At 45.2% G+C, this 13,361-nt stretch overlaps 1 protein-coding gene across 1 annotated transcript; it reads left to right on the top strand.

Annotated features, from left to right (window-relative positions):
• Positions 1-6: 6 nt before the first annotated feature.
• On the top strand, positions 7-9,643 carry ADCK2 (aarF domain containing kinase 2; the record flags this gene model as incomplete). Its single annotated transcript, XM_010135042.1, has 8 exons — positions 7-507; positions 1,185-1,331; positions 2,831-2,959; positions 3,595-3,690; positions 5,719-5,970; positions 7,465-7,593; positions 8,207-8,260; positions 9,500-9,643. Coding segments are annotated over 8 exons (1,452 nt in total), but the record flags the coding sequence as incomplete, so codon positions are not given.
• Between the last annotated feature and the right edge of the window lie 3,718 nt (positions 9,644-13,361).

Raw genomic sequence — 13,361 nt, 5'->3', positions numbered from 1 at the left:
GGCCCCACCTGTGTTAAGCTGGGCCAGTGGGCCAGCACCCGGAGGGACCTCTTCTCCGAGGCCTTCTGTGATGAGTTTTCCAAGCTCCACGTTGAGGTGAGCCCACACCCTTGGGGCCACACTGATGAACTCCTAAGGAAGGCCTTTGGTGAGGACTGGACGCGCATCCTGAAGTTCCAGAGCCAGGAGCCGGTCGGCTCGGGCTGCGTTGCCCAGGTGTATAAAGCCTATGCTGACCTCACAGCTATTGCTGGCTCCCAGGCCAAGGAGTTAGTGTGGCGCGCGGAGATAAAATCTGCTTTTGAAGCATGGGAAGCATCAGGCTTTAGAGGCCTCCTCTGGTGGCTGAGAAGGAGGAAGAGCAAGGAGAGGAGCAGGGAGGAGCTGAGCCCAGCAGACTGCTTCCAGGGAAGTCCTGTGAGTGGGATGTCCCTTATGGAGCAGATGGCCAAACCACTCCTGAACGCAAATTCTTCAGCCAGGCATCTCACTCCTGTAGCCATTAAAGTAAGTCATACACCCGACTGGTAGATGTGTGAAAATGGACGTGGACAATCGGATTGTAATTCCCATGGAGATGAGTAGCTGACTAGGACCAGGTAGAGCAAGAGAAGTGATGCTCATCTCCCTTGGTGTCTTTTCTCCGTGCTCTGGTTCCAGCCAGCTGCAATCCAGTCTTGCAATGGCCCGGGCTCTTCCCAACCTGGAGAGCTCGAGTACACACGCTGCCCATGGCACCTTTGACATGGTGCATGGATACTGGAAATGCCTGCAAGGGCCCAGTTTGTATTAAAATAATGAATATTAAGCTTGGCTTCACCTTCCAGAAAATGAACCCCCTTCTCTCCTCACATGAAGAAATCTTGAAGAGAGAAGTTCTTTCCAGCAAAGTTTAATTAAAGAAATCGTACATTTGAGCTGTGCCACAGAGAGGGTGGGAATGAAGAGCAGTGGAAAATGGCACTGGGAGAGACTGTAGGCTCCAGCACAGATATGTTCCATTTGAACATTAAAATGTGTTTCTTTACAGCTTAATCCAAGGCAAAATGTGAATTCTTCTGAGGACTAGCTTTTTTAGCTCCCATTTTAATAGGGTGGGTTCTCTCTATTTGGAACATATCACTTGAGCTGATTGAAATGAAGTGTTTGGGGAGTTGATCTTGCCACTGTTCGTTCTTGTGCAGGTCCTGCACCCTGGGCTGGTCCACCAAGTCCAGATGGATCTGTTTCTTATGAAGATGGGTAGCCACATCATTGGACTTCTCCCTGGATTCAAGTGGCTCAGTTTGACAGAGATCGTGGAGGAGTTTGAGAAGCTTATGATTCAGCAGGTGTGTGCCGTACCATGCCCCCACATAGTGAAACACAACTGCCCTTTGTCTTGCTACTGGATGTCTCTAACTGTTCATACTGTTACTTTTTAAAGGGTTAGATGAAGGCTTGCTTATTCTTTATTTACCTTCTTTATTCTCATCAGTCACCTAACGTTACTCTAGGAAAGCTTATATGTTCACAAAGTAAAAAAAGTGAAGGGATGAAAAGAATTGACAATCTTTATTAGACTTAAAAATCTTTTTTAGACTTTTGAATATGTTTTCTAATGAACAGCTAGCTAGCTAGCCGTAGTCACAGAGTCCTTTTTGCAGCACTGTGAAAGGTGAGCACTGGTGAGAGACGTCTCCTTAGGTGAAGAATCTCTCAAAACAAGTGCTCAGACACGTGTTCTTACTCTTCAGTCCTATACGTTTGCAATCTGTACTCAGTGGTCGTGTTTGTTAGCAGTGAGGTATATATTGGCATAACTAATATACTTTTACAGAATAATACATTCTATATTGTATTGTCATCAGACTCACAGTATCGATAAAGTTAAGCTTTGTGACTAGATCTGAAAACATCTCGATTCACTAATCAGAGTCCTGAAATGTCCTTACTACCAAACTTACAAAGATTTCACTACAGGCTTATGTTTCTATTAAAATGAACCATTGTCTGCTAATGTCATTTTTGTGTCTACATTTGCAGAGTCTGAAGTCTGTTTTAAGCTTTTCAAAGCTTTAATTCTTTTCTAGTGTGGCAAAATCTGCACAATAAATCCATGTTGTAAACTGTTGACTGTATTCAGGTGTGACTCGAGGTCATAAGTGCCAGTTTATTCCAGTAGAGCCTTTGGTGGATGGACTGAAGACTGAGGATTAGGAAAGCATCTGATAGGCTTATCGTAATTTCCTTTCATGTCTCCTTGAAAGAACAGAAGTATTCCTGGGATACCTCCCATTGCTAGATGAGGGAGATGAGGCAAGGTTATCCTGACTCCTTGAGCAGCAGCAGCGGGCAGGAGAGATGATGGCCTTGTGTCAAGGCACTGGATCACTGAAGAGCTGGGGCCAGGACTTTGTGGGGGGATTTTTGTTTTTTTAATCCTTTCTGCTGTGGCTGCCTATCTGTAAAATGAGGCTCGGACTGTGGCTTTTCTACCCTCTCTGCCTTCCTTGCTATTTGGATGGTAAGAGTTGGTTCAGGATGTCTTACCCTTGAAAATAATGCAGTCCTGGTCTTTTCTGAGACGTCACGCCTGTAGTAAGAGTCACCCATAGTTTGAAGGTGCTGGGTTGTGGGCCACCTGTTCCCCAGTCTGTCACTCTACTTTTTCATCACGAGAGCTACAAGCACGTAAGAAGCACCACTCTTTTTGTTTTCTTTCTGGCTTTCTGACTAGTTTGTTGGTATTGAGCATTGCCCCGTATAGTCATATCTTCAAGAGCCTGTATGAGGATCTAATTCTGATTGCATCTAATTTCCGTCCTGCTTTTTCTTTTTCTCCCTTGAGATTGACTTACGCTATGAAGCCAGAAATCTGGAGCGCTTCCGACAAAATTTCCTAGATATCGACTTTGTGAAGTTTCCAATTCCCCTTCGGCCTTTGGTAACAGCAGATGTTCTAGTGGAAACATTTGAGGTAAGAATTGCATGGTCTGGGATTAGTAGTAGGAGTGAGAAAGCCCTTAGGAGAACATGCCAAGGAGTTTTGGTTTTGTTTTGTTTTTGAGTGATCAGAGGCAGAAGGATGCTTTTCTCTTTCTTGCTTAAAGAGCGTGGTCCTTCCTCAGTATCTCTTCCACTCTTTTTGTTTGTGAGCAGAGCAACCCAGAAGACAGGTGGCAGACAACTCTGTATAAACCAAGAAGACCAGCAATGTGTCCAGCCACCATCTGCATGCCTGTGCTTTGCAAACCCAACACCACGCTTCATCTCTCCTCTGTGGTGGGTCAAAGCAGGTTGCTCAGCAATCTCACACTGTTTGCCTCGCTTCCCTTGGGGTGTTTGAGTCGCAGACCAAAGCTAATCTCAGCCTTAGATTTTGTGCATGCGATCCTGGCAAGAGTTTTTTCTGCCCCAGGCTGTATCACCCCCTTTCCCATGAACAACCCCTTGCTTCTCTCATGTTCTCCATCACAGTAGGTACAGCATCTACTGAGCAGGTCCTTTCTAGGGTATTCTTATCACCTTCCCTCAACTCTGGGCACCTAGGTAAAGGTGTGGTTGAAAGCGGGGCACAGGGCGTGTTTGACTCCAGCTCCATCTTTATTTCAGGAGAGCGAGCCTATTTCACACTACCTTCATGCGGAGATTGCCACAGAGCTGAGACAGAGACTTGCAAAGATGGGCATGGACATGCTCCTAAAGATGGTAGGCACTTGGCTGAGGCTTGAAGAGAGGGTTGTTTTCCTGCAGAAGCTATTCAATTGGGGTAATAAGATGATGTGGCTAAAGGGAGAACCTGTTTGCTTCCCTTGTCTCCTACCCTTCTCCCCATGGACCCAAAGATACAGCTGTGCCTATTGGAATCAGCCCGTGGATGCCAGGTATCTCGCAGTAACCCAGGACTTGGGCTGTCAAGGCACTGCACAGCTCCTGAACTGGCAGAGGGAGAGTCCGTACTTCATGCACAGTGTAGCACAAGGTCTGTGTGAAGCCTGGGCTAGATAGACCACTGCTGTAGGCTTTGACACGGAGCTTCTTCCACTGCAGAAGGGCAATCTGTTTGCACACAGTAGAGTCCTATGCAACGTGACCGCTGCATTGCTTAGGAAACCCACTAATCCATTGAATGACTATTCACATATTACCCAAGTACTATAACACACAATGGAATTAGCAAATATCATGCCCTCTGCAGAGGCCATGGACGTGACTCACAGGGAAAACAGCTAGCTAGTTTCTTCATTTATTGACTTCCTCCAAAACGGCCCTTTTTTAAGGAAGAACTAAATATGGAGTAAAGATTTGCCAGATTTGGCTTATGATTCAGCTTCTGGTTGTCCAGTTCTGTGGTTGAAATAATCACAGATGATCTGGAATGGAGAGTTGAGAGGTGGCACAATCATCTTTTGAGGAGCCATGAGAACTACCAGGGAAGAGTTGCAAAAGAGCCTCATGGTACTGAGTGTGTGGGCAGTAAGTGTGAGATGAAGTTCAACTGATAAATGCATCATCATGCTAGGGCAATGGCGAGGCCTGCAGTTCTGACTCTGTGTGGTACGTCAGACTCTGAAACAGCTTTTACCACTCAGAAGAGCAGTGGTGGAACTAGAATAGTTTTATGCTAACATTGGATTCAATGGTTAGGAGCAAAGCAAACCCCCGGAATTTTAGGAGTAGAAAAGAATTAAAGAGCAAAGAAACAACATTATGGCTGTAAGTAAAACACCTCTTTCTTGAATACGCTGTGCAGTTCTAGTCGCTCGCTGTCCAGGACACTCCTTTTCAAGGGCTGTAATAGACCTATAAGAGGTGCAGAGGAAGGCAGCCAAATGATTACTGGTGTGGATGGCTTCCATACCAGAATGGTGAAATAATTTGGACTCTTATCTCTGGAAAGCAGAGAAATTAATAGCTTATGACAGAGATATATTCAGTCATAAGTGCATGGGAGTGGATGTGGATCTATTGTATATGGTTTCTCAAAAGAGAACAATGAGGAGGACGTAAAATTATCAGAGGCCACACTTTCAGACAAAGCTTTAAAAAAATCTCCTTTTTTCCCCACAGCTCTAATTATTTACTTGGCAATTAGACAAATTCACAGAAGTAGTCCATGAAACGCAAAGATAATTTCCTTGGGTCAGGAAGTCTTGCAGTCCAGGTAGCCAGGAGGGTTAGTGGGGAAGCACTGTCTTGTGCTTGCCCTCTTGCTAGTCTTTTCTGGTGCTCACTGCTAGCAGAGGCAGAGAAGTGCTACTTATGTTTGTTTCCTCTTCTCTTGTTTTCCTTACTTTTCAGTACAGTGGTAATGTGGGTTGATGTCCTGAGCAACAAACTTAACCATTCACTATAACCCATGCCACTGAACGACAAATTGCTGATTCTTACTGCATTACTCTTTGCCAAGGCCCACCGGTGTGCCCCCCAGTTTAGGGTTAATTGCCAAAAAGCACTATTGTTTCCTGCTGGGACTCCTGGGTGTCCTACCTGAGCTCTAGCGAACAGACAGGATTGCTTCACACAGCTCTGCTGATACCCTAGGGTGAGTAGCACCCGTGCCATTCAGCACAGCTGGTCTCCAACAGAAGTCATTTGCTGCGTTGCTGCCTAAGGTGATGCATGTTAGTAATGACAGTGATCAGTCCAGAAAAAAACCTCTGCTGTTTGCTTGGGAGTTTTGGTGCGGGCAGGCTGGGTTGTAATGAGCTGTTCTAAGACCTGCCCATCCTCTAGATCTTTGTTGACAACTTCGTCCATGCTGACCTGCACCCTGGGAACATCCTGGTCCAAGGCACGGCCCACGTCAGCACCAGCTGCAAGGAGCAGACGGCCATTGTGGACCTGTGTGACACGCTTGTGGTTGAAGTGCAGCCCTCCCTCAGGCGGCTTTGCCTGGTGCTGCTGGACGCGGGGATTGTGGCGGAGCTGCAGAGCGCTGACATGCAGAACTTCCGGGCGGTTTTCACGGCTGTGGTCCAGGGCCAGGTGAGGCCTCTCATGGGGCTGGAGAGTCTGATGGCCAAAGTGGTAGTTTTCTCTCTATTTCCCCTTACAATCCTCCCTAAGAAGGGAAAGGAGACTTACTAACATGGAAGTCATACCGGACATGGGGATGAGATGTCCAGGAGGCTGCCAGAGTGAAGTGATTTCAATGGCCCAGGAAATAGAAGGTGTTAAATGGGAAGCATTGGCTGCTGCTGGTTAGGAGTGCTTCTGATGCAAGTCAGGACTGCCTGGGAGCCACTTGGTTTTGAGACTGTTGCAGAATCTGCCAGGTTTTGCTAGAGAATAGAGGGAATGGATTAACATCTTGGTCTTCCACACATTCCCTTCTGCAGCCTTGCTGCTGGAAAGGCCATATGCCATCCTCCATTTTGCTGTTGTGTCAGTGTCTGTAGAGAAGCAGCAAAACAGGTGGGGGTGGGCGAGCCTGGCCTCCGCCAGGCTCCTCTGTATACGGGGGAACTCTTTAAAGGTGCTGTATAGAAGCAGCAAGACAGGTGGGGGTGGGCGAGCCTGGCTTCTGCCAGGCTCCTCTGTATACGGGGAAACTCTTTATTCTCCTTCCCACTTATTTAAAATATACTCTCAGATGGACCAGAGAATCCAGTGCTGATGTCCCCTGTTTATTCTGAGAACGAGCACCTGTGCGCATACTTGCACGTTGCTGTTTATCAGCTGTGGTTCACTAGTGTATGTCAAGAGGGACGTGTTAACTCGGTCTGTTTAATCTGCTGAAGCATACTGAGGAGTCAGTGCTAAACTCTGTATTCAGGCCCATCCTGTGCTGCCAGACTTAATTCTCAGCTCCTAAATAAAAACTGCAAACATTTGATTGCGAGTCCGTCGTGGCTCAGGCTGGGTGTAATTCTTGATCTACAGGTGAAAAACTTCTACACTGTCTCATTGCCAAACCTGGGGCCTTTGGCTCTGTATGTTGCTGTCAGACATGTCTTCCAAGAAGAGCTATAAAGCCTTTCACAAGTGAAGCTTGGGTATGGCTTCCCCCATTTCTCACTAAACCTCGGCTGGTATAGAATCAGCTTGCTCTTTTGCTGTGGTTTGCAAATGGAAGGTTGGACTTAGCCTATAAGGGAGGTTAATATATGCCCTTCTTTACACCGTTATCTCCTCTGCTAAGAAGAAAATGCCAGTTCTGTGAGTTTTAATTCCCACTCTGAAAATTCTGATCTTTGTGTGTTCTACCCTCTGAGACCTGCAAAAAAAATAAGCACAGTTTTGCCAGATATCAGCTAAGGCTTCTGGACCAGTTCTGCTTTTCCTGCACTTGTTTCTATTGATATCTTGGGTCTTTGCTGCTGGAATGGGAAAGCATGGGCCTGGGAGTTCTTCCTGCATTATGCCTCTTCCAGGGACCTTTGCAGCAGAGGCCTTCCAGGAACAATGATGTGCAGCTCCCTGTAGGTGTGCTGGGACCAGTGATCAAGTTCTGATTCTCCTTTCCCACTTGTTTCACAGGGGGAGAGAGTGGCAGAACTGATCCTTCATCATGCCCGTGCTAACCAGTGCCAGGATATTGAGCGATTCAAAGCTGAGATGGCGGAACTAGTGACCAAGGTCCGGGGGAACACCATTGCCCTAGGAAAGGCAAGTGCCTAAACAGTGTGCCACCCTCACTTACCTGTAGTTCGCTACATCTTGACTTTCAGATGTGGAAAGGCCAGCTCTGATCGCATCAGCACTACCAGCTAGTATTGGACACTCTTAGTCTCTCAGGTGCAGCAAAAGTCCATAAAATTCTTATTTCCTTCCAGTTAAAAAAAAAAAGTGTGTGTTTGGTTGTGGGTGGGGTTTTTTTTTGTTTGTTGTTGTTTTAATCTGCAACATCTGCAGTTCCCTGTGAGGGGTTGCTGAGCCTGATGTTACAGCTTGCATCCTGTTAGCTAACACCAGCTTGGGCACATCAGGAGTGTAGTATGATGGTATTAAGCAAATTAATGCATGTTGTGTACTGCTGTGAGGTCAGACATTCTCAGCCTTCCTGGGCTGGCAAGTAAGCAGAACTGGGTCACAGCTGACCTCTTACTGCGCGGAGGGTGGGGGGATCATACCCTGATGTTGGCTGTCGTCAGACCAATAATCTTGTCCCACCACCAAAACCAAATGCTAACAAACATTCAGAAGAAGCCTGTCACTTGCATGGCTCAGCCTTGACGGCACTTTTTTTGATCGGTTATTAACTTCTCGTTTTGTATTCCAGCTTCAGGTGGGAAATCTCCTCTCCAATGTCTTTAAACTACTGATGACCCATAAGGTGAGGTCTTGTCACTGTCTGCCCTCAGTAGCTGGAAGTAGTTCATTTGGGGAGGGAAAACTACTGGGAACATGAAGGGCTGACAAGGAGGGGGACTGTGACTTCTGAAACGAACTGCTAGGAGGTGGACAGCAGTAATTCATCCAGGTGTGGCAGGCACGCTGTTTTTCAGGACTTGGAACACACCCTGCGAAGACCAGTTTCTGTTTTGCTGGGCTTTGTTTTAATATTGCATTTAATGGTTGATACTACTTACCACAAGGAATGTTGCTGTAACATAGTTTTTTCTGTTTTTTATAGTCCCTTAAAGCAGAAAATGAAATTTAATACATGTTCCATTTGTGTATCGCTGCGTGCTTTCTTTCCTGGACCTATTTTTTGATATGGAGCTATGTAACAGCTCTTGACTATTTTACTGGTTTGTTAGAGGCCTCAGAAGTGAGGAGTTGCTCACAGAACAGAGATTCCTTATAACTGATAGTGTTTGGGGGACAGGTTTCCACATTTGCAAACAACATTGGAAATCAACAGAGCTATGGTGGCCTGAACTAGATGAGATGAGAAGGTTGTCAGCCATAGGGCTGCCCAGCCTCTGAAGGGTCCCCCTAAACATTCCTTAGTTAGAGGTTTTTGTCATTAAGCCGGTTTCTAATAATTTGAGATGTGATTTAGTCCCTTACAAAACAAGTCCTTCTGAGTCTATGAATTCTTAATGCCCTGGTGTGCCTTGAAACTATCCTGGTGCCTGGCTGGGAATTGGGGAGTAGTTTCTTCACATGCAGTGCCCAGGATCGTTTCCTCTGTGATCTGTGGGGATGATCTTTCATGGCCGTTGAGAAGGTGAGCTCCCCCTTGCACAAGTGTATGTGTTCAAGTATGTTGGATACTAACTACTGCAGCCTGTAACTACACTAGCAACGGTGAGCACTCCTAAGCTCCTGGTATTCCAGTATAGAAGAAAAAATTTCCCATTCCCCTTCTCAGAACTCAAAAACAAACTCTTGGCTTCCCTTAGGACACTTACCCAGAAACTGTTGTCTTATTTTTGGGCTTGCTGCTGGATTTCAGTGTGTCTCCAAGTGATGGAGTTGCAGTATAGTTTCAGATGTGTGTGTGCTCTCCCCTGCCTCTTCCCTTGCCTCTCAGTTTAGCTATAGCTGTTACCTCTGTGGAATGGGCTCAGATTAAAAAAAAAAAAACCAAGGTCCACTGAGTTCATTCAGTTATTTGTGGTTCTAGGTGAAGCTCGAGAGCAATTTTGCTTCTATCATCTTTGCCATCATGGTTCTGGAAGGTCTTGGTCGTTCACTGGACCCTGAACTGGACATCCTAGAGGCAGCTAAACCACTGCTCATCAAAACTGCAGCTTCTGTCCTCAAATAGACACTTATGGCTGCTGCCCTCTCGCTGTTCTGTGAGCTGCCAGAGGACGAAGCTGAAGGTGAGAAGACCTGCATCTTGGAAATGCCATACAGTGGTTACTCTCTATTAATGTTGCCTTCAGTCGTTTCAGCCAAGTGCCAGCCATGGAATGATTAGAAGGTCTATTCCAGAAACCAGGAAGACTTTGCACAATTGGAGATTTGACTCCTTAAGCAGCTCTATGAGCTAATGTGCTCTGGCAGTTTTTAAACTGACATACCATGTAGTTTAGGTGCACAAGATCACTGCAGCCTGATGAGAAAAGCAGTCTTACTTGTCTAAAAGGCTTTAAAAAGATGTTCATTGATCAAGTCTGTTTTGAAGTACATCAGGTTAAATATTTAATTTACTGACTTATCTGTCACTGTGGTGTGAGAAATTATGTCCTAATACCTCCTAAGCAACTAATTCAGGCTGAAAAAAACCAATAAACCTTTCAGTCTTTTGTACTTTTAACTTCTACTTTTATTGTAGAAGTGTCCTGAGATCTTGCAGGGAGTGCTCTGTTCTTGGTCGTTTCGATGATAAAAACAGACCAGTCAATTTGATTTGTTTCAAACTTCCATACTGTAGCACAATACTGTAAGAGTTTGGATTATAAACAACAAAAAAATATTTGCCTAGGCAGAAAAGCTAATTCCATAATCAAAAAAACCCAACAACTTTTGGGAATACTGGTAATGGTTTTAGGTGGTTTTTTTCCCCTGAAGCTAAAAAAAAAAGTGGTTTTTGTTTCTAGGTACTTGTTTCCTCCTACCCCCATTCCCTAGTTGCACCCTAGTCAACTCAAAACCTTAACTAATATGCAAATTTGTGGGGTTTGTTTCCCATATTTTGCAAAACAAGGAGTCCAAGCATTTTTCTAATGGATGGAAAACACCTTGTGAATGTTTTAAAATTAAATAAAGCCAGCAAAGAGCTAGATCACATGGCTTTTACAGTCAGTTATTTTAATAGTAATATTAAAATTATTTTATGGTGGTATTTTAGTAGCGAGAAACAGACTCTATGAATACTGTAATACTAAATATATTCCCAGATATACTGTATGTGAAATTGCAGCAGCAGTGTCTGCATGGTCAGTTTTTCAGATGGTTAAGCAATGAAGAGAGACATAAGCAGACAATCTGCTTTTTATGGTGATTATAAAATAATGATTAATGACCTGTAAAGGCAGTCTGAAAAATAAGTTTAGATTCTGCTCCATGTATTTAATGTACTTTAATCGTTACTTACGTCTTTTAAGTTTTAGACTTGTTTCTGTAAGTCTAGTTAGAATTAAACTCATAACTAGGTACAATGTTGTCCTAAATAGCACGTGATTTTGTGTAAAAGACTCAAAGAAGAGGAGCACACAGCCCCCAAACTTTAAAGAAAACCTCCATCTGCTGCCAGTGCCCGCTTTCCCTCAGTAGCGTGCATGCCCCTGCCTGTTTCCACCCAGCTTGGGGGGTTAGGCACAGCACTCGGCTCTGCAGCGTGTGCAGCAGAGGCTGACTCCATCAGTTAGGCAGGTCTTGAGCACAACCACCCATGACCTTGCTGACCAAATTTCAGCCAGCTTTTCCAGAGGCTAAACAGAGCTTAAGCCACAGAATTCCATGTCTAAAATGCAAAACTGTGCTCGGTGTGTAGTTTTCATATATGCAGCAAGTTATAATTCTTTCAAACCTTAATTTAAACAAACAAAATGTCAAAGCCTTCACTTGTCTTTCATTTTCCCTTTTTTTTTTTTTAAAAACAAAAATCTCAGCATGGTTCATCCATATTACGGATCCTAAAGTTCTATATGTTGTGCCCTTTGAATAATTTTTGTAACTAACTCCCAGGTTCTCTGTTGCTCTGCTCTGGATTGCCCGTGACACTTTCACCAGCCTCAGACTACCATACTCAGCCCTATGGGTGCTGGCTCTGTGGAGTCCTATGAAAAGAGCTGGTCCCCCTCAGATGCCTTCGGGGCAGAAACTTGGCACTATGGCTGTGTCGTATTAAATACCATGGTAGCTCTTGGTTGCAGAGTCAGGTCTGTCAGGAGGGTCGCAGAAGAAGAGTTTGACAGAGGCGGGCTGGAATAGAAACTCCAGAAATAATGGTATGTAGAGGATGGAGCAGTGAAAATGAAAACTGGCTGCAATGAAAGGGAGATTAAAGACTTCAGGAATCATAATTCCACTTGTCACAACTGCACTCAAGCACCAAAGCCTCAGGACAGTGTCTCACACCTACACGATACAGAGCAGGTCTATGAACTGCTCAAGGGCTTGCTTACCCACTCTGCAGCTTTCTTACACTAGCAGCGATGCCCGGAGCATCAAAAGATTCAGTTCTCTGAGATACTGCTGGAGGTCCTGGAGCTTTTTCTCTTCTTTTTCCATATTCTGGTGTGAATGGTCTCTGCTCTGGAACACCCTCCCTTTGGCAGCATGCTGCTTTTTTTGTTGCCTGTCCTGCTCCCGTGATTCCTGTTCCAACATTTCCTGCCGTGACTGCATTCTGCTCCTCAGAAAATCCTGCGTAAAATGAAGACATTTACAGCCAGCTTTCATGCTGAATTGCTTACACAGTTACCACAGGCAGAGGTCAGAAATGGGTATAATCTGTGGAAATTCATTCCCTGCATGCAGAAAGACTCTTACTACCAGAGAGATGAGAATTTTACTTCCCATCTTTCATCTTTATACCTGTCAAAAAAATGTTACCCTTTATTTATTTATTGCTGAATGATATACTGGATATAAAACAGGTGAAAAACAAACACTCTGGATGGTGCCACTGCTGGAGACATGGTAGTACTGGAAAAAATATTTCTGATACTGCCCTTACCAGCCTTTCTTTCTCTTGTTCAAAGCTCCTTTCACTGCGTTCTGCCTGCAACTCCTCTCTCTGCAAACGCTGTGTCTTTAAGAACTGCAGCCTCTGATTTGCCTTCCTCTTCTCCTCCTCTAGCAAGAAGGATTCCTTCCTGCTCCTCTCTGCCCCAGCAGCCTGGAGCAGTGCCATGTGCTGCAAAGCTCTGTCTTTGTGCTCCAGCTGTTTCTCCAGCCCTTGCAATGTTCTCTGATGCAATCGCTGCCTGTTTCCAAAATGAAATTTCTCAAATTTCTCAGACAGAGCAACAAAAGAAAAAGTGCATTAAGACACAAAGCAGATATCCTGGCAATCTGTACTCAGTTAATGTTCCAGGACTCTTTGTTAAGTTATGAGGGTTAAACCTGTGTCCTAAACAGAGGTGGCAAAGCCCTGATGGGCTGGTGCCTTGTGCCAGCTAACTGAAGTCATCAGTTCACCTGGCTACATCACCTGGTGCAGCCATGTGTTCTGGGCGCTGAAGACCAGGAACAAAGGAAATGGGTTGTGCAGACAGGAGAACTAATCTGGATAATGGGGTGTCTCGGTGTATTGGTGGTGGAGCCACAGGGGCAACAGAAGAGATGGAAGGAGATGGGTCATGGGGGCAAGGACCTGCTAAGCTTGAGTGGAGAGTGGGCCAGGAGCAGGGAGCAACAGGGATTTGGGAGTCAAAAGGACTTTGGGTGTGAGGACGAGGCTGAAAGCAATTTGCCCTTGGAGGCAATGCTAAAGGTGATGGGCCCATGTGTACCCGCCTGCCCATACCTCAAGCATCAATTTTATTCCATAAGTAAACCACCACGAGCAGTCTGCAGAGACTAGCACAAGG

This window comes from Buceros rhinoceros, unplaced genomic scaffold, assembly GCF_000710305.1.
Source record: "Buceros rhinoceros silvestris isolate BGI_N320 unplaced genomic scaffold, ASM71030v1 scaffold14874, whole genome shotgun sequence".
NCBI classification, from domain to species: Eukaryota; Metazoa; Chordata; class Aves; order Bucerotiformes; family Bucerotidae; genus Buceros; species Buceros rhinoceros.
The sequence above is the reverse complement of the archived record's forward strand: the minus strand, read 5'-3'. Positions and strand labels throughout refer to the sequence as shown.